Below are 26,379 nucleotides of genomic sequence, written 5' to 3'. Positions count from 1 at the left end.
TATTCGTCTATCAATGAAACTGGAGTGAATATCCCTCCAGCTTGGTGTATAGGTATATCAATGAAACTGGAGTGAACATGAAACTGGAGTGAACATCCCTCCAGCTTGGTGTATAGATCTACCAATGAAACATCCTTCAAGCTGTGTAACATTTTTGTCAACGACATTGAACTATGGATTTAGAATGATCGGTATCGGAATATTTGCATGTTAAAAAGTAAATATATTAGAACCGCTATCTGGGACCAAATGGTCAAAGTATGGAAAGCTTCGGGAATGATTTGAATATTCAAATACATTGATATGAATGTTTTCATGTTTAATTGTCATTAAGCTGATAAGGTTTTGTAAAGTAGGGATCTATATATTAGCTCCGGATCAATGATTTTGATTACGAGGCAGGATTATCCTGTCCCAGCGTTGTGTATACAATAAACACTGGGTCTTATCTGGATTGCTATGAACCTCTGTGTATTGTTTTTAATCCATTAATGTAAAGGTTAAGGATTACACAGCCCACTCCTTAGTACGGCGATCTGGTACAACTAAAACAAAATCACATTCGGGGCGGTTTGCGTTCATATTAGTGACTGGTAGTAACTGAATCAGTATGGTTGTTCCTACGGAAACGCAAGGACGTATGTAATGATACTTTCCGGACAAAACTTATATTGGGGACAAGATAAAAATTAAGTGATGGAATATATTTCTAGACATGGAAATATTATTTTAGGATCAAAGTGAAGATGGGAATCTGGACAGGATGACAGGATAAGAAGATAAATTGGAACCATGCTCTAGGACAGAAGACAATTTTGGAATTATATACGAAGAATGGAATTAAGGCTTCGCACATTCAATAACAACTGATCAATATATCCACGACAAAGGTGACCAAGGTGAAATGATAAAAAATCAATTAGCTTGATTATGAAATTGGAATAGTAGAAAAGGTTTCTGGAGAATACATCTCTAACCTTACCGGGATACACGCACTCAGGTGTTCAATCTATAACAGACTTTAACGATGGATACGATGGAGCTCAGACAGGGGTCAGTGATGTCAGACATCACAAACAAGGCCAGAACATCACAGGTGAGATTTAAGTTTTATTGGTCTTGTTATTTTGAGACAAAACATCAGTATCAGTATTGAAAATTCTGTGGTAATTACCCGTTATTCTTCTGATTGTTTAGTTAAAGTCTATTCATGATTTCTAAAAGAAACTCGAATACTTATGTTTTTTATTATATATGCAGGTATTTGTATTTATTTGTTTTACAATTAATATGTATCAGTTGTACAACTATCACTCTCGTTTGTCTGCAATTGAAGACCACAAACAGTACTGTAAATGTGGACATTTACGCGAGGGGGGAATTTACGATAATTACACGGATCCCTTTTGATCGCGAAAATTTCCCCCACGTTTATTATTTTGATACTAATTTGAGCATACTCGAACTACAAACAAAGGTCGGTCGATCGCGAATATTACCCCCAAACGTATAGTTTCTGTATCGAAATCGCGAAATTAACCACCCGCGAAAATAACCACGTTTACAGTATTTATGTTAGGGTTAACTAAAGCACAAGGAGAAAGCCCACGTGGTAGGGAAGATTATGCGATATCGTCTCCCATCCGTCCCGAAATGTGGAGAACCAGCAGTTTAAATTGCCTATTTATTAAAAAATTTAAAATAAAAAAAAAAAAAAAAAATCCAATTTAAAAAAAGGGGGGGGGGGGGGGGGGGGATATCTTTTGTATTTGTTGATTTGTCGTTTTCGGGACACCTTTTTTGTTCTGTTAACAAAGCAATATATACCTCGGATTAGATTTACCATTGTTTTGGAAATGTACATAACGATATTACAAATTGACAGGCACATCACAGCTCCTTAGTGATAACCGACAACATTAATTTTCGTTGCACATTATGTAAATACTGATTACCCAATTAGGCGCCAGAGCTTGGCAGTTTATCAGAAAATATCCTAAGTAGATTGAAGAAATAGCCGGCGTGCTATATGACTAGCTGAAAACTTGATTGTGTTAGTTATAGAGGCAAAACACAATAGAACGGAAGACAGCCAGAGGATATTAATATTTTGCCACTGATAGTATTTACTTGAAATATTGAAAACCTCCTAAAGTTGAAATGGATATTCGGATGTGATATGGATGTCTCCCGATGCCTACCCTTCTAAGGAACCTCATAATTATCTACGTTTTATAAGAGTTATTGCCTTTGCGCGGTATTTTCTTGTCCCTGCCAGTATCCTTCCAACATTATTAATTTTAAGGTTTTCATTCTCCATTAAGCTCGCTTTGCTCTTGTCATGTCTGTTCCGTTTTCTCTTTTCACAATCCCTAAATATTTCAATTCATACTTGTTCAACTCAAGTGCTTTGGTGTCATTCCTATTAACATTTCCTATGTCAAAGACCCTTTCCGTATAGTTTTACTTGTCAAGCAAGAAATCAGATGTGAAACCGGTAGGAATCAGTGAGTAAGAACAAATAATCAGACTCAATCTTGTGGTTGAGCAGTTCTTCGCATCGAACCCGAAGGTCAAACAGAGTTATGGTATTATGTTCAAATCAACTATTTTTATTTCAGAGGAGGACTTCACTGTTGATGCGGAACAACAATAGCACGAGTCTAGCTGCTACAAGCGTCAAGGCTCAAGCACTGGCCAATAAGTATCGGCTTTCCAAGACTCCCAATAAACGAGACCCGCCAACAAAAGTTATGAGGATCAAGAAACTTAACGAGATGCATGCGTCTGGCGATTTTGATATCAAAGACGACGCACTCGAGAAAGCGAAGATGCGGAAGCAATCGGAAAGGACTACAGGCCATAACTTCGATGAGTTCGATGACTTTGATTTTGATGGTACGTAGTTTTTTTTTTGCAGTTATAGAACAATGTGTTCATACTGTGTGATCATTATTTAAAAAAAAAAAAGAATACGATTTTGTGCAATTTGAAGACAAACATCAACCAAGCTCCATCGTACATTAACCAAGGTACATCATAGTTAACATTTATATTTTTAAAAGGGAAGTCGTTAGATACATTTGCAAATGAATTGCGTACAGGACAAGGGTAGGTAGTAAGATGGAAGACACTAAGACATTTTCTAGCGCTCAAGATATAGCTGAAAACCTCAAAATGTTTTCGCCAAAGCAAAGGGTGAATCCTGAACTTCTAGAGATGAGAGCTGTTAGTGTCCAAACACAAGAAAATCTCGTTCAGCAAAGACAAAATCTTGATCTTGATTGAACTTTCTTCACCACATCTATATTCCAATTCTCTGTTGGACCGATTCCTAATTTTAAAAGTACACAGTATGACATAGTTTTTCACTTATATCTATAATTATTTAAATTAATTTTATATACATATTTACTCCACCTCAGAGGAAGAAGAGTATTATTATGCGGACAATAATGATGAGGAGCAAAGCCAGAAAATCTACACGGAGGCATGCAAGGAATTCGGAGCTAAGTACATGAAGCTGATTTACAACCAACTCGCCAAAGAGACGTTAAGTTTGCTCAGTGTGGTACTAAGGACCATGGACAGCAAAGCCTTCGCTACGGCCCTTGTGGTAAGTTTGATATATCTGCACTTAGTTTGGTAGTAAGGACAACGGACAACAAAGCATTCGCTACGGCCCTTGTGGTAAGTCTGATACGTCTGTACTCAGTTTGGTACTAAGGACCACGGACAGCAAAGCCTTCACTACGGCCATTGTGCTAAGTCTGATGTGTCTATAATTAGTTTGTTACTAAGGACCACGGACAGCAAAGCCTTCACTACGGCCCTTGTGGTAAGTCTGATTTGTCTATACTTAGTGTGGTACTAAGGACCACGGACAGCAAAGCCTTCACTACGGCCCTTGTGGTAAGTCTGATATACCTGTACTCAGTTTGGTACTAAGGATCACGGACAACAAAGCCTTCGCTACGGCCCTTGTGGTAAGTCTGATTTGTCTATACTTAGTGTGGTACTAAGGACCACGGACAGCAAAGCCTTCACTACGGCCCTTGTGGTAAGTCTGATTTGTCTATACTTAGTGTGGTACTAAGGACCACGGACAACAAAGCCTTCACTACGGCCCTTGTGGTAAGTCTGATATACCTGTACTCAGTGTGGTACTAATGACCAAGGATAGCAAAGCCTTTGCTAAGGCACTTGTGGTAAGTTAGAATTTCTATACTTAGTGTGGACGAGGAACCATATCCGTTTACTGTGGCATAGGTTGGAAATCTTTATCATTAGCTAATATCGAGCCCATTTAACTTTCCAGGAAAGGGAATGGATATCTTTATGCAATGGTTACATTTCATATTCCCTAAGGGTGGCGGTTATTGGATATCATCTCCTCATAACAATAGTTCTCTTTGGACATAGCAAAAACATACAGTTGCCAATAAAGAAAACCAGAACTGTTAGGAATCTGTTTGCGTTTGTTGTCCGATTTTATCTCATTTTTAGATAGGATATCTAATCAGACATTCTTTTCCCCTTAACACTATAGCCTGTTTTCTTTTTAACACTGGATATATGACTGTTTCCCTTTATATTGGTTGTTTTACAGAAAAATTCTACCATTGACACGCTGATTCTGGAAAACAATCGAATAGGAGGACGAGGGGCAAGGTACTTTGCTGAGGTGTTGACCCGGAACCTCTACCTCACAGACGTGGTAAGTCACTGGATGGGAGGTCAGAAAAATCACAATCATAGCCTAGGCAAAAATGAAAATATATATAAAACATTGAAAAATAACAGGTTTCCTGAATATAGATTCTTACAAATGCTCTTCGTTCGTATTAGCGAGGAACATTAGTAAGAATATATCAAAACACAATTCCATAAGTAGCTAAATATTGGACAATTGATGGTGGTTTGGGCAAATAATAAACCTACTTCGTCCCGATGAGAAATAAAAATGATGAAAAAAAGGGTCTTTTCCTTTATATGGCTACTATTTAAAACACATTCAAGACGATCTACTGTTTCCATTAGAAACATGTTGTAAACGTAATATATCAAAGCTTTCTACTTTACCAAAACGGGCCGATCACAACAGAACGAAATGGCATACTTATCATATAAATGGCAAATGTACTTAATTTTATTTGTGGGTGTGACAGATTTTATGCAAAGTGTAAAAGAGTGTGAATAGGTAAGGAAGTCCCGAAAGGACCTTATATTGGACGGAAACATTCGGAATATCCCGGGTGAGTTCCCTTTCCGTTACCATATACCAAAGCCTGTTGGTATTTTTTTTTCTATTTATATTCATCGAAGTAACGCAACACTATCTCTGAAGATTTCTTTCCAAATGAGAACTGCATTTATGCTTTTAATTTCTCTTTAGAAAATTGTAGAGAACCATCTAGGCTCGGAAGGTGGGGAGGCGATATGTAAAGCACTTTGTCACAACAACTACGTAAGGCGGCTAGATCTGTCGGGTAAATATCAACTACTTATTGAAATACTAATGATATCTTACAATTATGCTTTAACAGTTTCATTTCAGAAAAATATTATTTCGGAAGAATAAATAAATGAATAGATAAAACAGAAACAAACAAGCAAACAAACAAACAAAAATAACTTCGTGTTGTTGTGTAAAAAGATACCATTATACACTTTATATTTAATGTTATATGTTATATGTTTAATAACGAAAACTAATATCGTGCTTTCTTTTAAAAACAGGAAATGGTTTTGTGGAGGATGATGCACTATTTTTCAAAGATATGTTAGACGTAAGTATGAAACGAAATCTAAGATGTACTAACACCACATTCAGAATTCGCTGACGTCCTATTTACATATCACTGACTTCACATTCAGAACTCACTGACGTCACATTTACATATCACTGACTTCACATTCAGAAATCGCTGACGTCCTATTTACATATCACTGACTTCACATTCAGAAATCACTGACGTCACATTCAGAAATCACTGACGGCACCTTCAGAAATGACTGACTTCACATTCAGAAATCGCTGACGTCACATTTACATATCACTGACTTCACATTAAGAAATCACTCACGTCACATTCAGAAATCACTGACGGCACCTTCAGAAATGACTGACTTCACATTCAGAAATCGCTGACATCACATTTACATATCACTGACTTCACATTAAGAAATCACTCACGCCACATTCAGAAATGACTGACTTCACATTCGGAAATCAAGCACGTCACATTAAGAAATCACTGACGTCACATTTACATATCACTGCCATTGCAGAAATATGTACTTCTGATAAAAGAATAATTATTGCCCTTACTGAAAAATATACAAAAACTTTATTTTTCGAAATAAACGTAACATAGGTTGATAAGTGGAGAAGATAACAAAATCTTACTGCAAGGTTTACATCAGCATATTACATGTCCGATGAATGCAATTATATTCTAAATACAAGATTTATAATTGTTAGATTTTTATCATAATTCACTATCCGAACTGCAGCTCACAACATCATACCACGTTTCTAGTATGCATGGCGTTTCACAGAGTCCATATCTATGGCAGCAAAAGAATTATCATAAAACATATTTTACAAGGAATTTAACACCTGTCAACTCAGTAGAATTGTGGTAGATGTAACCATTAATGTAACTGAACTGTAAATGACAGTAATATCTTTTTATCCAGGAGAACCACGCCTTACGAGAACTTTATCTCGGCCACAACGAATTTCGGGAAAGAGGCGGCGAGGTGTTCGCCGACGGACTAGGTATGTAGCCCTATTAAAAATATTAACAAGAGACCGACCGGTTAACCGGCTATTCTATAAAGGCTTCAGCAGGGGTGGTGCTTTTCACCATGATATTTGCACCATTTTTAGCAAAATATCCCCTCTCTGGCCAGACCAACTTCATCTTCCCGAAGCGATATTTTAGAGAAATAATTTTACAAAATCTAGGCATGCAGGAGGGGTCTTAGAATTTTAAAGTAACAAAATTTCTCCTGTTTTGTCCATTGACTCCATCCTTAATCCCTTGTCGCGATAGGTCTAATACTTGTCCCCCCCCCCCCCCCCCCCCCCCCCCCATTCCTCCCTTGTTTTAGACCAAATATATTTATAAAGGTACGTATATCTTGTATATTCACAGCAACTAAACGATTTCCTCAGGGTGCTTGATCTCAGTTGGAATCACCTGCGAATGGGCGGAGCTACAGCTATAGGAAAAGCACTCCAGGTAGGCTTGGCTTCAAAGTTCATGTTGACGATACTCACTATGAAGTGCATGGTGATCACAATATTATCTATAAATCGAATTGAAGTATTCCAGTACAGGCATGGCATCCATCCTGGTTCATCCAATCAAATGCATCAATTACCTTTACAATAAATTTTCATCAATTACTTTCTGGGCTAAAGACCCAATAACCTTACTCGTGAAAAGAAAGAAAAAGTCTTTTTAGAGATAAGATAAACAAATTCAGCGACCTCTTACGATGTAATACGGATCACATTCACAATTCATAGGCCTTACCTGCATGGACAGATGATAGTTTTCACAGACAATAAAATTGTTGTCTTATTCAACACATTATCATTTAGTTCACCAATATACAGCATTAATTATGTACCCTTTTTCATGACGTTTGATACATTACACATTAAGTCAGAGAGATGATTTGAACAAAATCAATATTTTTGAATACTTTATAAATTCGTATGACGTTCGCTTTGCTCTGTGTTGCAGAATTTATAAAATATGATAACGACTACTGTGTGGTGTTGAAGCAAACATATCTACATAAATTATGTATATGACAAAAAGAATATATTTTATTATGACATTCAAAGCAGACGTTTACCATTCCGGATCACGTCTCACAATTCTTTACTGGTCTCCATTTTGTTCTCGTCTTATCGAATTTGAGTTGAAATTTTACAATTAAGTTTTTATTTTGGGATTCTGTGTTGTTTCTAAACACACGTACCATTTTCAGGTCAATCGTCATTTAGAAAAGCTTGATATTTCTTGGAATGGTTTTCATGTACGTGGTGCAATCACGATGAGCAAGGCGCTTGAAACTAATCAGGCTCTCTCGTATCTAGACATCAGCTGCAATCGTCTAACAGACGCCTGCATCACGTGTCTGCTACAAGGACTGAAACACAATTCTACGCTACGCGTCATAAGGGTTTGTATCTTAAAGGCAGCTACTGCTTCCACTAACACAATGAACTTAACATATGCACCAAATAAATAAGATTTCATATTTTACAAGTGGTGTCTATGTTTATAATTATTTCTCGTTTTATATTCAAGCTATTTCTTGCGCAAAGAAAGCATTCATTATTAGCATAATAATAATAAAAAATAATGACGATATTGTTTAGATGTTGTAAATCGAATCGGTTTGTACATTGCTTGTTCAAATATCATTGTATACATTTAGCATTTTACTTACTTATGTGGCTTTACGTTTTCTTTCAGATGGCTAAAAACCCTATGTTTCCTGACAGTGCTCAGAAAATCCTGGAGTGTGTCCAAGAACATCCTAGTATAGGACTGGATCTCATTGATCTTGGTGTTAGTATCTCATACGACTACTTCATGACCCAATTCATCCCTTTGAAAATATTTCAACCTTCCTTTTCCTTCCATCATTTACCTTGATTAGCATTTAAATGTATTTATACACGTATTAATGCTGTTAATCACCCATATTTGTAGCACATAATTACGTCTTTGATATACAGCATAATGAATAGCTGTTGATTTTCCTTCCGCGAATTGAAATCCAATCCATTGGTGTACAATGCAATTTGGAAGAACAGTCTTATATCTGTATTGTCCATATTCTTAATGAAGAACATAGCACAACTTGATACAGTGTATTTTACGGTTTTATTTTGATAAATATTGAACATTTTAAATTTTTGTTAGACATCTGAAAACATAATTGATAACCTGTTAACAGATAAATTTATAGTTTTATTGTGAATATTATTTAATGTGAAAAACAAATAAACTGTCATACATCCGTACTTATTATGAATAATAAGAGAAGATAATAACATCTTTAAAATTCAATACTTATTATAGCTTATGGATACTGTGAATAACTTAGATTTCGCGACTACTTTATTTCCCGAACTTACTTCTTCAGAGATATTCGCGAACATATGATTTCGCGAACGCTGATCTAGAAATTACTTTAAATTCGCGAATGATGAGCTGTTATAGTCATGCACAAAGAAGCAAGACTCCTTTATCGTACAAATAATCACGAAAGATTTGAATTCCCGATTGACTCTCCTCCGAGGCGTTTATCTTTTAACTCATAGGTCGATTTTTCATCTCCTATCTTGAATTTCAATACCTCCGTACAGTTAATCCTGATCTTTTTGCTGTGGATTTTTCCTTGTACATCTACATGATTTTGAAAAATAGTTAACGATACGCTAGTAAACAACCATCAAGCTTATTCGTTTGTTATTGTATGTGCAACCCCAATTTGACCATGAACACTTATCTGTAACCCTTACAGGACCAAAGTGTCACGGAGAAATTCTACGAGATTCTGTCTGACCTGAAAACGAAGCGACAAGGATTCAAGGTGAAATATGGCGTCGTCTGGAAGGCCGACAGGGAGGTCTTAGGAAAACAGGATGACGATGAGGACGAAGATGATCTCGTCAATGAAGATCCGTTGCTCGTCCTCATGGAGTATGCGCGCATGGAGAACATCTCGCTTGTGGAACTCTTCATCAAACTCGACAGTGACAAGAGTGGGTCGTTATCGCGGGAAGAGTTCATGGACGGATTGGAGGTTTGTGTGATAAGACATCTGTAAAATCTGATTTAAGTATCAAGGGATACATATTCAGAATAGTAGAGTATGATTTATATATTTTAACATTTCTGTCGACCTGTTTTGAGTTTTTGAGGTCGCCTCTTTGATATAAAAACTTGATTCCCTCATCATCACTGACGAGTCCAAGAAGGACGGAACAGCTGATGCAATTAATTCATTTTTTGCTCTACTGTATCTAACTCTTTATTTGTACTGTAAGGTGCTAATATCTTGTGTGTTTTATGTAAATGTACAATTCATAGACGTAGAATCCCATTAAGACCTCTAAAACATGATGGAGCTGGAACACAGCTTACAAGTTTGATTTAAAACAATGAAATCAAAATGATATGACATGATATACTTATGTAAATGTGTTAGAAAATGAAAGTACGCTTTAAAACTGATTTCCGGGAAAAGTGTTGGAAACTCTCTAATAGATATAGACATTCTATGATGTCTCTGACAAGTTTGATATTTTTTTTATCGACAGCAAGTCAATATCCCAATGCGAAGAAAGGCTCTGAATAAACTGATCGACAAAATGGACCAAGACGGGGATGGAGAAATAGATTTTGAGTAACTATACCTTTGCACTTTTGTTCTTTTGTCCCTGAATACTAACCGGTAATGTTAGATAAAATAATTAACAGATATGTGCCTACTTGAAAATAATTATTGATATATGAAACTGCATATGAAAGTAGTAATTACGTTTTGATCTGTTTAGGGTCTTGTATGGGCGTTGTTGTTTGATAAACAAAATACGAAATACAAAAGTGTATATGTATTTAGTAAAAATGATGAAATTATGAATATTGACTTGTATTTTGATATCAAGTTTAACAAAATCCATGCTGATCTCAAAACATGTCGATTTCCATTCAAACATTTCAGCGAGCTGATGGATGCACATGAAGAACATAAAGAAAAACTGAAAGAGTATCTGCAAGGTGATGTCCCTCTGGACGAGACGGAAATTGGACGAATTGACAAATCTCTGAGAAATGTCATGAATAAACGGTATATAATGCACAAGTTTTAATCATGCTCATGACTTTTGGGGCATTGGACATTTTAACCATTAAGCTCACTGGACTTGATTTTGTGCAATTCTTTGTAGAATGTTGAGGTCCGAGAGGATCACCAATAGCATTGCAGGACGCAGTCATATTAAAATCACCCAAATCCAACTTCTTCATTTTTCATTAAACTGAGTTGATTTCAGTGGATGTGTTCTACAATCTGTTAATATGAAGTGCTATTTGCTATTAAAACCACATCGAAGCACACGATTGTCACTTGTTTGTATTCTCTTCTTCGAGGAAAAATCACATTCTGTATTACAGCACGCTTCTAGAATCTGAGACTTCTTTTATATGATTTTGAAATTTTAAAATACACGAAGCACTAAGTCACGACAACCATCATCGAGTGGTTCTCACGGACGATGTCATTAATTCATCACGAGAGCAGTGGGATGTACATACGGCGTGGTGATGTGTTTCTAATTTACTAAAAATGGGGTGAGTTATGTTCATTTGATCTTTTTTGGAATAGTTTAAATTCTATGCAAACATGAAGTCACAAATTCATCTATAGGGATGAAGTAAAGTTATCAAATCATCGAGTTTATCTAAGGATGAAGTTAAGTTATCAAATCATCTAACTTATCTAAGGATGAAGTAAATATGATATTGTGATCGAGTCAATTGCATATTGTTTCTCCTATTTTAAGTACCTTATTTGCCATAGATGTGTTTCGTTTTTTTCACGACAAAATAACAAAATTATCGATAGTTATTATTTTAGTGTTTTTGGTTCTCGCCAAAAACTAAATACACGTAGAATAGTTCACTGTATTTCCGTGTTTTGTCCGATATCCAAAAATTGATTTATTTGTTTTTGTAAACGAAATAATGGAGAAATATCAAAACATGAAAATGAATGGTTCCTGGCAGACGCAAGTTTTAAGTTAGAACAACCAAGTTGCAATTCTTTTCTTCTTTACATGAAATACCGAAAAAGATAAATACATTAGTGTAAAAACAGTGAAATCTAATTTGTTTCTATTGTTTTATTTCGGTATTTAATAGCACAGTGCTGTATATATATTCTGTATTTTCGGGTATCTCTGAAATACATCTACAATTGCACAAAAATAATGACGTCATCACATTTTGCTGTCTTTAGGTCATACGACAAAAGACGGGTATCAACGACTGCCGGCGGAAAAAGAAGGTTCGCAAATGACATCAATATCGACGACTGGTTTATGCAGGAACAGGAAAAAAATGAAAAACAATTTCGTGACATCGTTGTTCGTAATTATCCTCGTTCAGCGCAAGCGCGAGCCTGGGTCCAAAAACTACAAGTTTCCCAGGATTCGAATGATCCTAATTCTTCTACTGATGCTAACGCAAACACAGTAACCTCCGTAACGACAAATGATGCTAATGACGTAACTACAAATGATGCTAATGACGTAACTTCAAAGGATGCTAATGACGTAACTACAAATGATGCTAATGACGTAACTACAAATGATGCTAATGACGTAACTACAAAGGATGCTAATGACGTAACTACAAAGGATGCTAATGATAATTCCGTTGTCAATTAAGGAATGATATTGATTTTTTCAGCGTTCATGAGGTCATAACAACATTGGCTTCTGGACATTCATGATAAATATTTCCAGAAAGTCAATATTGTTGTGACTTCATTAATATTGAAAACAAAAATTTCATTCCTTATATTTACATTACGATTATTTTCTTTTCTATCTGTCAAAGCCCCCAATGATAAAAAGAACATTCTTTCATGTTTTTACCCGGAGTAACATCGGAGAGGGAACAACCGTTTTCGCGGGAAAGTGTCAGACAATTCTTGGCAAACGTCATAACAACAACACAAACAAAATGTAGTTCCATCTACAGCATTTGTTCTGTGAGATTTTTGGGGTGATTTTTATGTTTTGAACATTAAGGAGACAGTAACAACATTGGATTTATGTAAATATAACACGGATCGTGTTTATTTAAAAGATCAAGAGAATAAACAAAAATCCGACGGCGGAGAGTACTACCCGCGGTAACGCGGTCCCTGGCATTACTACATACTGTGCATGTGATAAGGCTAATGTTGTATGAAAAATGAATACAATTTACGCCAATGCTTTCAAGCAAAGACATATATACAGATATATATGTCTCTGTTCCAAGCATGCTGAATGTTAATATTAACAATTGAAGCCATGCCAGTCAACTAGATCTGACGTCATAAATGTAACATTCATCGACTGTTGAACAAATATAAAATTGATTCATTAATGAAAAAACGGTTATTCCTACTACATACACATACAGGTTAACTATAGCAGCAGTAATAGGGCTTGTTGGTCAGAACGAGTTGTAAACTGGGGATATGTTTTATGAAAGTTTGTTTTCAACTCACGAAATCTAATCGTGCTTCAGGATGGGATCGTCTAGGCTTGAATGACACACAACAAGAGATCTAGATGATTCTTTACAATCCAATTCTGTGACAGACATCATGGTTTTCTTCGGTGCCTTCTGCACTGTGGACATTTAAAAGACAAACATTCATGTTCTGCCACCATTACCATACACGTTGTTTTTACCTACTCTTCGCCAAATGCATTTGGCACAAATCCCTAACCCACGATTCATATGAATTAAATGTAAAGGACTTTGTTGGGAATTTGACCCAAGTGTAAATAGCATACTTAACTAACGTTTCGCTTATTCTGGCGTTTAAAAATGTTTCCACTCGTCTTCATATGACCTTGGCTATTGCAAAGACGTTAAACCCCCAAAACAAATCAAATGAAGTTCCCATGCTCAAATGTAATATCCCCCTACACCAAATCACATAAATACAGATTTCTGATAAAGTTTGTTAACTTTCCAATATTGTATACTGATACACAATTTTATCCAATAAAATGTGGAAGTATACATAGCTGTTTTATTTCTTGTGAATGTTTGAATGGTTTCCCATTGATCACGAAGTTATTAAAACATTCTTCACCACAGACTAACATTTTGTGTATTCAGTTCTGTTTCAATTCATCAGGTCTTAAGGACAAAATCGTATTCTTTACAAATCTATGACAAAAAATATTTATAAAACCACCAATGTCCAACACGTTCTCATCGTTGTAGTAAATACAAGCGATATTTATAAATTTGCTTTGACACATATACATACTTATTCCTAACAAAGAACGTGTGTCAACTTAATTCAAACAAAAACAGGTTCTTGATTTTTCAAAACAAGATATAAAGAGAGTCGCGATGACAACAAGAGCTTATGATTTGAATGACCGCCAGGTTCGTTGGTAAAACGTGTGTATACAAATGCTTGGCTTGTAGAGCGTCAACATTCTGTAACTTGTTGATCTTGACACGGAAGTGATGTGACCATGACTCTTGATACTTCCTCATTTAAAGTCACTTTTAGATCAGCGTCCTCGAAATCAGTATCGAGTAACTTGTTGATCTTGACACGGGGATGCTGTGACCATGACTCTTGATAGTTCATCATTTAAAGTCATTTTTAGATCAGCGTCCGCTAAATCATGTATCATGTAAGTCTGAAGAGGTTAGATCGCGAAATCTATTTAATTTACAGTAATAATGGTTATAATACCAAAAATATATTATTTAGTAAAAGAAAAAAGAAAAAGAGAGAGAATTGTACATATCAACAACTACGAATAGTTTATGATCGCCTGTTAATTGGAAAATGTGTCAAAATTGCATACTGTGTTGAAACTAAAAAAATAATTATAAGTTTTATACTTGTCTAAACCCCATTTGTGATTTGACAAATTGAATACGTTTAAATAAAAAAAAACCTGATAATTGATAGCAAAAAAGGCCCCTGTCCATAACATTTCCAAGAATTGCAAATCAAGCATGTTTTGATATAGGATACTTTCCAACAGAATTATGGGGTAGTACCCAAGCATTACTATCTAGTTTAGTTGATATTGACTGAAATGCACCTGCATCGCTCACCTGACATTCACTTCTTTGCCACTCCGTTAATCAAAAGAACATATACGTGTTTTAATAAATTTGGTGACCTTGAATGTGTGTCAATATCATTTCATTCCGATTAGGCGCTTTGGTGAAATAGAAGAAAGTGTTCGAGTGTTTTAACGAATTTGACCCCTGTGACCTTGCGCAAGAACCGAATCAAACATCTTGATTCTTAATCAGAAGATTGAAATGGCTGGATTTTTTTTTTTTTTATATATACTTCTATGACCTTGAATATGGAACAGGGTAATTTTGTTATCCCAAAAACCGACTAGTGAAACATTTTAATTCTTGACCTTTCGTGTGATCTGAAGAACTCATTTAAGGGTTTGGACAAATTTGACACCCGTGACCTAGAATAGGGGTCAAGGTCATTTCTTGTAGCAACCTATTTTGGACTTCATCCCAGAAAACTACCAGCTAAATATTTCAATTCTAGGCATTACGATTTTAACCAATTTGACCCCTATTACCTTGAAAATAGGTCAATGTCATTTATTATCCCAAACTTTTTGGTTGCAACAAATTTGACCTTGAATGCTGGTCAGGGCAATTTCTTTTCACAAAATTTGTTGGGTATCATCCCAAGAACCTATATATATATAGCTACCAGCCAAATATATTATAGGCCTTTTAGTCTTTCATAAGATATTTGAGAGTTTTAGCCAATTTGATTCCCTTTACTTTAATCTATGATATTCAATTGTTTAATTTCATTACATATTCCCCATTTTGTTGTCTATTTAATTTGACAACGTTGCCAAAGACTCAAAGACGTGCAAAACATTTGGGAAGGCACTGGACAATACCAAGCCAATGCATCCAAAATCTAGACTTGCCTCCACACTGATTTGTGTCGTTTTGATTGAGCAATTGAAATGCTTTTGTGTATCAGAAAAGTTTTATATTCATTCTATAATTTAGACAATCTTAAACAATCTTATTTGGACCCGCGGCCACAAGAAAATTTGTTAATGTTTGCTAGATTTATCGCCACATGAACAACCAGGGTCATTTTGAGGTGGGGTCTCCTTGTAGTAGTTGGGGACTACCTCACTGAAAAACATACGGGAGGCACGTTGAATGACATCCAGAGCAATTAGGGTAAAGTGTCTTGCCCATGGACACAACCATAACTTCTTGAGAAACACAAAGTGACACTGGTAGGAAGCGTCAAATGATGCACCTCGGAGTTCACCTGGGGTTATGTGGCCGACACTCTAATTGACTAATTGTGGCCCCCTGTGTTAAATGAGGAGCATATCAATTAAAATTATCAAGCTTGGCAGGTTGAAAAGAAATCATAATATAACATTTTGAATCCTTCTTTTAATAAAGCATAACCTTGAGTATTCATTTATAGGTATGTGCTGGGCCTGTGCAGGTATTGTAAAACTTCCCGAGTTTTGGCATATAATACACTGTACTTACAGATAATTTTCAATGTTCTCACTTCGTTCCTTTATTTTAAGATTTCCCTTCAACATTCAAAATAGTGGAGGCTTAAGCTTCTGTGAATGTTTTTAGCACTGTGTAAGATGACAGGGTATTCCCGAATTAATTTTCATTACAGGCAAGACAAAACTCTCTTATTTCTGCGATTTGGAAGGCTTCAGGTTATTACTCGGAAATCAGAAACCAGACTTACAAAAAAGTACTTTATTAGTTGATTATAACAAACTACTGTTTGGGCTGCCTAATCGAGCAGTACAGTTTTAAATCCTCTGCTACTGGTCTCTGTGTCGTATTAACACATGATGGCATACCTGTTTCCAATGTCTGATAAAATTTCAACCGGTCTTTCATGCACTCGTGGAATTTTGATTTGTCCAGTTTCACTTTATCCTCCAGATGTTTAGCAGAAACTGTGAATGTAGTAAAATTCAGAAAAAGCCACAGCAAGGCAACAGAAATCAACGAAAGCAGTGTTTCTCTGAATGTTACATTCCATAAGTTTAACAAGTCGCTGCTCTCAAGGAGGATGTCCTTCGTAGGGTTATACAGGAAAACAGATGCTCGATCAGCACTACAGCCAATTGTAGGGATGAATAAATCCTCTAATGACTTATTCGTATTAACCTGTGTAAACCCATTGGATACTGCCTTAGCTACAATTTGGTCTATAGTGTGTAAATTCAAAAGAATGTCTCTGTTTATAGCTCCACATTCAACTTCTACACAAATTTCATTGGTCTTTGAATCTTGCGAAATTTCAGTCTTTGTTCTAATTTTCTTGGTCACTGGTTCTAGATCATCTGTATCATCTGAAAAGTTTCCGTCCTTTTCTTGTAATTGTAACAGCTATGGTTAGTTCAATATGATTACATGTACAGGTATATTTAAAATATTGGTGTGATGTACAGTTGACAAAGTGGTTAAAATTTTTGCTTTTTTAAGAATATCATGGTTTTTACACAATCTTTGTTACCAGGGATACATACACTCCCTCCAGGGCAGAACTTGTTCTCATCTTGAGGAAGAAAGTAACGTAATTCTCGAGTCATTATGTGGGCACCGATCAGAGACATAAATATCACAGTACACTGTATGTGATAGACATTCTGTCAGAGTTACTTCTCTTTGTTTCACTCTGTCATGGTACACCTTGACAGCTAAAAGGCCAGTGAGAATGCAATGTAACAGATCTAATGAATTATTTTTTTATTACAATGTCTCTACTCAGTATCAGACCTGGGACCTCTGGTTTACTAGTCTTATGATCAACTGATCAAGCTAAAGAGAAGTTCTATTATTTACCAGAGTTTCAGAAGACAATTATTATCTGACTTCAGTATGATCTACTGTTCTGAGTCATCTGCTTAGATTCTTATTGGAACTTAATTAGGAAATAGTGGAGAAGTATGGAATGCTGTTTCAGTATATATCTACAAAATGTACATAATTTCACCATGCATTACGAATGGAGGAATTGCTTAATTTGAGGAATGAGAATAAGAAATAAAGAAAGAGCACTTTTCCTGTTTGAGCACTGCTCGTGTTATATATCATACATGTGATTATAGACCTGGGGAAGACATGGTACCGTGTCTTATAGAACTCCAGGTAGACTCAGAGACCACTTGGAGTGCACTCCAAGTTTACCTGGAGTCCAAACGGAGTGCACTCCAAGTCCACTTGCAAGTGCACTTGGGTGTAACCTTTAGTCTACACTCAACTGTATATACATGTAGGTACTCGCCTGATCTGTCAATACAAATACAACAAGAGGCCCAGGGGCCTTAACGGTCATCTGACTCTAAATTAAAACCCTTATATTATTGTAGTATGCATTCTCTGTAGCAAGTATATAGTGGCACTGTTGGCCATGGTGGCCATCTTGGATATCTGACCGACCCAATAAATAATAACACTTGGTCTGGACCATCTAAGGATCATTTCTGGTAAGTTAGAGCTGAATCTCACCGGTGGAATTTGAGAAGAAGTTTGAAATAGGTGTTGTTCAGGAAAACCATGATTGCGCAATCATGTTACAAAATGGCCGCCATTGCTGCCATGCCAAAGTTTTTACAAGGCCGAAAAAATAACAACACTTTGTTGGCACTCCTTCCTTAACATCCACACCAATTTCGAGCTCAATGGCACCAGTGGAACTGGAGAAGAAGTTTAAAATGTGTTTTTTAAGATGGCGGATATGGCGGCCATCTTGCATTTCAGACCAATCTAAAAAATAACAACACTTGGTCGGGATCATATCACGATCATTTCAGGCCAGTTTCAGCTCAATAGCACTGGTGGAACTTGAGAAGTTTAAAATGTGTTTTCAAAATGGCAGCTATGGCGGCCATCTTGGATTTCGGACCGACCCGAAAAATAACAACACTTGGTCGGGATCATATCAGGATCATTTCAGGCAAGTTTCAGCTCAATAGCACTTGTGGAACTTGAGAAGAAGTTTAAAATGTGTTTTTCAAGATGGCGGCTATGGCGGCCATCTTGGATTTTGGACCGACCCGAAAAATAACAACATTTGGTCGGGATCATCTCAGGATCATTTTTGGCAAGTTTCAGCCCAACAGCACTGGTGGAACTTGAGAAGAAGTTTAAAATAAGTTTTTCAAGATGGCGGCTATGGCGGCCATCTTGGATTTCGGGCCGACCCGAAAAATAACAACACTTGGTCGGGATAATATCAGGATCATTTCAGGCCAGTTTCAGCTCAATAGCACTGGTGGAACTTGAGAAGAAGTTTAAAATGTGTTTTTCAAGATGGCGGCTATGGCGGCCATCTTGGATTTTGGACCGACCCAAAAAATAACAACACTTGGTCGGGATCATATCAGGATCATTTCAGGCAAGTTTCAGCTCAATAGCACTGAAGTTTCAGCTCAATAGCACTGGTGGAACTTGAGAAGAAGTTTAAAATGTGTTTTTCAAGATGGCGGCTATGGCGGCCATCTTGGATTTCGGGCCGACCCGAAAAATAACAACACTTGGTCGGGATCATCTCAGGATCATTTCAGGCAAGTTTCAGCTCAAAAGCACTGGTGGAACTTGAGAAGAAGTTTAAAATGTGTTTTTCAAGATGGAGGCTATGGCGGCCATCTTGGATTTTGGACCGACCCGAAAAATAACAACACTTGGTCGGGATCATATCAGGATCATTTCAGACAAGTTTCAGCTCAATAGCACTGGTGGAACTTGAGAAGAAGTTTAAAATGTGTTTTTCAAGATGGCGGCTATGGCGGCCATCTTGGATTTCGGACCGACCCGAAAAATAACAACACTTGGTCGGGATCATCTCAGGAACATTTCAGGCAAGTTTCAGCTCAAAAGCACTGGTGGAACTTGAGAAGAAGTTTAAAATGTGTTTTTCAAGATGGCGGCTATGGCGGCCATCTTGGATTTCGGACCAGCCCGAAAAATAACAACACTTGGTCGGGATCATATCAGGATCATTTCAGGCAAGTTTCATCTCAATAGCACTGGTGGAACTTGAGAAGAAGTTTAAAATGTGTTTTTCAAGATGGCGGCTATGGCGGCCATCTTGGATTTCGGACCGACCCGAAAAATAACAACACTTGGTCGGGATCATCTCAGGAACATTTCAGGCAAGTTTCAGCTCAAAAGCACTGGTGGAACTTGAGAAGAAGTTTAAAATGTGTTTTTCAAGATGGCGGCTATGGCGGCCATCTTGGATTTCGGACCAGCCCGAAAAATAACAACACTTGGTCAGGATCATATCAGGATCATTTCTGGCAAGTTTCAGCCCAACCGCACTGGTGGAACTTGAGAAGAAGTTTAAAATGTGTTTTCAAAATGGCGGCTATGGCGGCCATCTTGGATTTCGGACTGACCCGAAAAATAACAACACTTGGTCAGGACCATCTCAGGATCATTTCATACAAGTTTCAGCTTAATCTCACTGGTGGAACTTGAGAAGAAGATTGAAATGTGAAAAGTTTACGCACGGCGCACGACGCACGACGCACGACGACGGACGACGAAGCATGATGACTATAGGTCATTCTGACCCTTCGGGTCAGATGACCTAATAAATGTATATATATTGGTATAAATTGGGTATATTGACAGACGAGGCAAGGATGCGTGTCAAAAGTTTCTCGACGTGTTGAACCTCTAACATTGTTGGAGTTAGAAAAACCAGTACTCCAACAATTGTTTGAGGTTGTCATAGCAAAAAAAAATATGATAGGCTCAGAATCGACTGACCAGCTGCTTCTTGTGTTATAGTAGAACTAGCCGGACTACAACTCTAACAATGTTAGAGAATTGAGTTACATGACGAGAAACTTATGTCAGGTCAGTTGGGGAAAAGAAAACCAAAATAGTCGGGTCAGTTGGGGAAAAAAAACCAAAATAGCCAGAGATCTTCAGCTACGTGTACTGTTGATAAACTAGAATCTAGTACCAATCACTACAGTAGCACTACATATATTCTATTAAAAATCTACCTCGAATAAATTCCAAAATCGCCAGGAAAGCAGCGCCTCTATCGTTGTCCATTACAGCGTCCACTCCATTCTTTATGAAATCTTCCAAAATGTCAAGTTTGAAAAGTAATCTCATAAAAATTAAGCAAAATTCGATTTCGTCAGCGCAAATATCGTCATGAATATAAGGTGCAAGCTCGACACTTGCTTCCGAGAATACACATCCTCTTTTCCCATTACATGAATCAATGACTAGATTAATGAAAGATTTGTCACTTTCAATGACATTTTTCAACGTTTTCTTGAGTAGTCCCTCTTCTTCAGAATCTTTAAATGCATTAATTTTGTGGAAAACTTCCATGACGAAAATGAAAATGAAACTTGAAGCTTTTGTCTCGGTCAACCAGACGCTTAATCTAACCGGGCTCTGAGGGGTGAATTATCGTACGCCAGCCCTTGTCCCGAACCAGACCCGTATCCAGACTAAGGGCATTAGTTAGTTAGTTATTTAGTTTGTTTGTTTATCTCTGGGATAAAGGGACTATTTTTTTTCTTATCTCCACAACAACTTCATAAAAAATGGAATTTTTCTCTTAATTAAAGAACCCTCAAAATGAAAATTCTTATATCTTACATTGTGATAAAAAATATCATATTTGTGGTTTATAGGAGAAAATATCCTATATATCCTATTTGTTTACACAAAAAAATATGATTTTATGTTGTTCTAATATCGATGATATACTCTTTTGACTATGTTTAAGCTTTCTTTTATTCAGACATTTCAAAACATGTATAGTTACAAAATTGAATGTAGAGAATAGGAAATAGAAACAAGTGTCTCAGACACTTATGTAAATCTATCACCTTATCATAAACAGCAAATATAATGAGGATGGACAACATATTATTGGCATATAAGACCATATATTAACAATGAATAACAAAAGTTTAAGCAAGAAGAAAGGGAAAATGGTGAATACTTGGTGTAGAGTTCAGATTGTTGAGACAGACAACTTGACTTTAAGTACAAAAACATGCTTTTGGAATAAATAAAATTTTATGAAAACCTGTTTGTTTTAAGTATATAATCTTGAACAGCTAAGACGATGACCTTATTTTCTTGTGGTGAAAGTGTTTGGTTCCCAAATAGTAAGATATCTGTTGTAATATTAAAAGGTAAGGAATATAAATACTGCCTTCTTATGTCGTCGTACCTGGCACATTCTAAAAGGAAATGGGTAGCGTTTTCAACTTTTCATGCTTTTGACTATTATAAAAGGTAGAAAATCTAAGATGGTTTACTATAACAGTTTGAGCATGTCTGTCTCAGTATTTAAAGACACTCTTCGTAAGATTAATGACATAGGTATTCCTACTTGATTGGTGACAGGAAAACTAACATTTTGCATGCCAGATTAAGATGTCGATCGAGTACCCTAAATGACGACTTATTTCATGCTAATTTGATTGATTTCTAACTTTATCCATATGGACATTGATTATGTAGAAAATACTTACCATTTCTTCTTTAATTGTAACAAGTATTAAAAAACTGAAAATATGGAATAGGGTAATGCCAACAAATGTCAGCTCAGTCGAGAAAGATCACTCACTCTGTCTAAAAACAGTACTTTAAAACTATCTTTTTAAAATTGTAAAATAACTTGTCAATGAGGGAGACTTTCACATTCACTCCCTCCATTCAAACTAATAAGCATCTCATCTCTACTCTTCTTAAACCCCCATTTCCAATAAAATAAAATCATTATTATTTAAATTCTGATGTCATATTTTGTAAATATTTATGTGTTGTGTTTTTTTTTAGGGGGGAAGGGCTTCCTACAAGTTGGAAAACTTGCGCCCAAACCCAGTTGTCTATGACAAAATATGTATAAATCAATATAACAGTTTCTGATAGACATACGATATACATATGTATCTTATACATCAGTACATTTATATACTTTAACTATAATTTAATTAAGTTGTTTTCATACATGAACATCGCACTTGTCACTAGTACTTAGATAGAGATATACTTTGAATTGATCATGGTTTTTTTTTCTTTCTGGGATGTCACGTAAAATACAGCTTTCGTCACATTTCAGATGGATTTTCTTCCACATAGGGATAAGAAAATTGCTAATAAAAAATTAAAGAAAACATAGAGAAGTTGCAGACCAACTCGTCGCATCTCGGCAGATTCCGTACCTATATTGATGAAGGGTAACGGTCATCAGCTGAGGTTGGCCGAACGTTGTAGACCAAGATTAGGCATATTCTATTAGGAGTTATCTCCCCTCCACCGCAAGGTGCTCTTGTAGGGCGCTAAATTGCGAATTTGAAGCGCGTCGGCGGAAGCCATCGCAAACTTATTAGCATTTCAATGAATGCATTTTTACAGAATAGATACATGATATGTGGAGTTCAATCAAATTTCACAAAAGTAATGACTATAAATTAAACATTAAATCTCAAATGCCTAGATGACCTGCGATGGTTTTATATATACCAACCATTGATATAGACTTCAAGAACATACGCGAGATTTGATGCCAAAAAAAGGTTAAGCCCCAAAACATATATGGTTAAAATTGAGGGAAAATACAAAAATATTTCATTAATTTTTTTCTGTAAAGTCGATATGTATAGATTTTTAAGTTTAATTGTTGCATCTGTATATATTAAATTGGAGGGATGCGTACTGATGGGCTTAAAAGTCTTTAAAAATATCAAAGTTTTAGTGTGGAAACGGTCGCTATGGAAACAGCATTTACTCATATCCGGTGAGCTAACAATAAACTCACATTTGAATAGTTGTACATAACTCTGGATCATATTAAGGGATACGATTAAATCGGAACACACTTTGACTTTTGATGTTGGGTTTAATTTTGTCGGTTTGATTTTTCAAGTGTCAGTCGTTACGTCGGCAAAATTGTATCAAGAATCGACCTATCATAGTTCATTATTTACTTGAATATACAGCGTTATCTGCTCATAGAATTTCATATATAGACAAATACTATTGGTCAAGACCAGATATCATTAAGTTCAACCCGAGACGTGTCGTCTCTGGTTTAACGAACTAATGTTTGTATAAATAATGTTAATAAAAACTAATGAAAATGTGTACTTTTATCAGAATAATTAATAACATGATATGTTCTCCTTGATAAAAATGCAAATGTTTTGTTGTGAATCAGTGCTGTGTATCAAGTACGATCACTATTTTAATTGTATATATTATATTGTAAATATGTTTTTGCTCTATACATCATTTCAGTATGTGAAAAGAGAATACAATAAATTTGAACTTGAATTGACTTAGAATCACACTTCAGATTTTGATAACTCCAGTGTTTATCAAGTATTTTGAAGGAATTTACGGATGATGCTGCAACCACATTTTCCGGGAGATTGTTCCAAGTTTTGACGACACCAAGGACAAAGGCTTCCTTAAAGACTTCGAGTTTGGAGTGTTGTGGGAGACCATTTTCATTGAGTGTCCCCTTGTCCCATGTCTTTTATACTGTTCCTTCCAAAACTTTATAAATGTTGATGCAAAACTATCATAGACATTGTTGGTTGTTTTGTAACCCCAGTAACTAAGAGTTGGAAACCAAGTTTCCTTAGCCGCTCCAGGTAAGATTTGCTTGTGCCCCTCCCCCTTTGAACTGCTTCAATAACATCTATATGCTTTATCCTAAAGAGTAGACTGGCCACTAAATTCAAATACTAGATTATCTCCCCTAGTTTGAAACTTGGGGGGGGGGGTCTCTAGAGAATCGGACATATCCTAGAGACCAAAATCATAAAGCTCAACTTTATTTATGATTTTGATATTCTAGAGGCGGGTGGGCAGTCTACCTAAAGGAATACCATGTGGTGTTAGCATATTTCCCAGATGATCTTCGACTAAGGTTTTTGTACAACATTGTAAAATTGTGTTCACTTAAATGAAATGATCCTCTTGAAAGAACAAACATAAAATTAATTGCTTTTTAACTTGATTACTTATATAATCATCAAACATGAGAGATCTGTATATTATATAATGACGCCGATGTATTTTTAATTATGTTACAACTGTTGGCACTCGCAGACCTTAAGTATCATGTCAGAATCTGTTAGTTTTTTTGTAAGATTTAATTTTGATACTAGATCAATTGTACATTTGAAAGTATTTCATTTCTTCAGGGTAAACAATTTGATGGATAGAAGTTTCGCCACAGACTTATACAAATCGAGGAAGACAACGACATGTTTTGTTCTTTGTCCTATATTAAGACCTTAGACTTGATTATGTATTTGTGTAATACTGTACCAATGTAGAAACGATAGCCATGCAATCTATTTCTGCAGTGAGAGATAAAATCACTGGTTATACAAGTTAATGTTTAAATATACTACATCTCCCACAAAGAGTAATTGTGCTCAATTGAAAACAGGACGTCAATTTATAACATTATTTTGTCTGTACCATCCTTTGGCTTAATTTATAATAGGAAGACAGATTAATAATACGGAGACGGATCAAGAATAAGCAGACGGATTAATTTATGTGCATTGTACTTGTTACTGAATCCGACTAATTTACATTCATGTTTTTGTACTACTGGTGCTAGTATTGATTCATCTATAAAGTACAGTTTAAACTAACAAGAACAGTCTATAAATATAATAATCAGGAGATATATAGTGTACTGTAATCAGACTTTGGTTTCTTTCTTCGTTTATACGGGACATAACTCGTTGAACCTCTATATAAAGGACACCTCTCTATAAAGGACACTTTTGCCTTGTCCCTTAGGTGTCCTTTATACACTGTATTACACTGGACTGTATATATTTTTGTACATTACCAAAAGCTATACTTGTGAACTTAACACTACTTACAACCCTCTGAAACTTTGAAGACTCTTTTAATCTTTTATATTTAAGATGGATAAATTATTATCATCTACATGCATATACTACAATATACCAGCTACTGATTACATGTAAATGAGAAATAAATTATTTCCTTTGATAAAAAAGAGAACTTAAAATTTAAAATCAACCATTCAAAAAATAAATGATGAGTAGTATATAGATGATAAAAAGACGATTTCACCATTTTTTCAGTGTTTGTCGTTCAAACAATTTTCTCATCGCTCACTGGCTCGTGGATGAGATCTTGAGGCCACCTGCGGTGACCCCTCCATGTCATCCACAGCTCACGATGAGAAAATTGTTCTCACGACAACCTCTGAAAAAAGTGTGATAAAAACTATAATTACATCCCGATATTCTATCCTGTTCCACCTCCTACATCTTGCACGTATCATTTGTTTTTTAATAAACGATCATTATTGGGATGTTGTAGTCACTATTTTTTGTATTTGTTGGCTTAACCAGATACTTCCATATCGTAGATGCTAATTATTATTAATACTAATAATTTGGAATTTTATATATCACTTTATCACAGCAACATAGCCATCTCAAAATGGGTCACATATTACTATCAGTGGTTTTTGGGCCTCTGG

General features: G+C 36.0%; 1 protein-coding gene across 1 annotated transcript; it reads left to right on the top strand.

Moving 5' to 3' along the window:
* Positions 1–106: 106 nt before the first annotated feature.
* LOC117329722 (leucine-rich repeat-containing protein 74B-like) lies at positions 107–11,159 on the top strand. The gene is made up of 13 exons (XM_033887815.1): positions 107–1,096; positions 2,622–2,898; positions 3,426–3,616; positions 4,610–4,717; positions 5,396–5,489; positions 5,740–5,789; positions 6,703–6,789; positions 7,170–7,250; positions 8,011–8,205; positions 8,502–8,597; positions 9,559–9,840; positions 10,358–10,443; positions 10,762–11,159. Exons 1-13 carry the CDS (start codon positions 1,028–1,030, stop codon positions 10,907–10,909), a joined length of 1,764 nt encoding a protein of 587 aa, XP_033743706.1. The 5' UTR covers positions 107–1,027; the 3' UTR covers positions 10,910–11,159.
* The last annotated feature ends 15,220 nt before the right edge of the window (positions 11,160–26,379 follow it).

Source organism: Pecten maximus, chromosome 6, assembly GCF_902652985.1.
Source record: "Pecten maximus chromosome 6, xPecMax1.1, whole genome shotgun sequence".
Lineage (NCBI taxonomy): Eukaryota > Metazoa > Mollusca > Bivalvia > Pectinida > Pectinidae > Pecten > Pecten maximus.
This window is presented reverse-complemented; position numbering and strand designations above follow the sequence as displayed.

What these genes read in the sequence shown, in the direction of transcription:
- LOC117329722 (XM_033887815.1), top strand. Translation starts at nt 1,028, where the DNA reads ATGGATACGATGGAGCTCAGACAGGGGTCAGTGATGTCAGACATCACA. An exon ending in TTTTCAAAGATATGTTAGAC is followed by an intron (nt 5,790 to 6,702) that starts GTAAGTATGAAA and finishes CTTTTTATCCAG; the next exon opens with GAGAACCACGCCTTACGAGA. An exon ending in TGGATCTCATTGATCTTGGT is followed by an intron (nt 8,598 to 9,558) that starts GTTAGTATCTCA and finishes TAACCCTTACAG; the next exon opens with GACCAAAGTGTCACGGAGAA.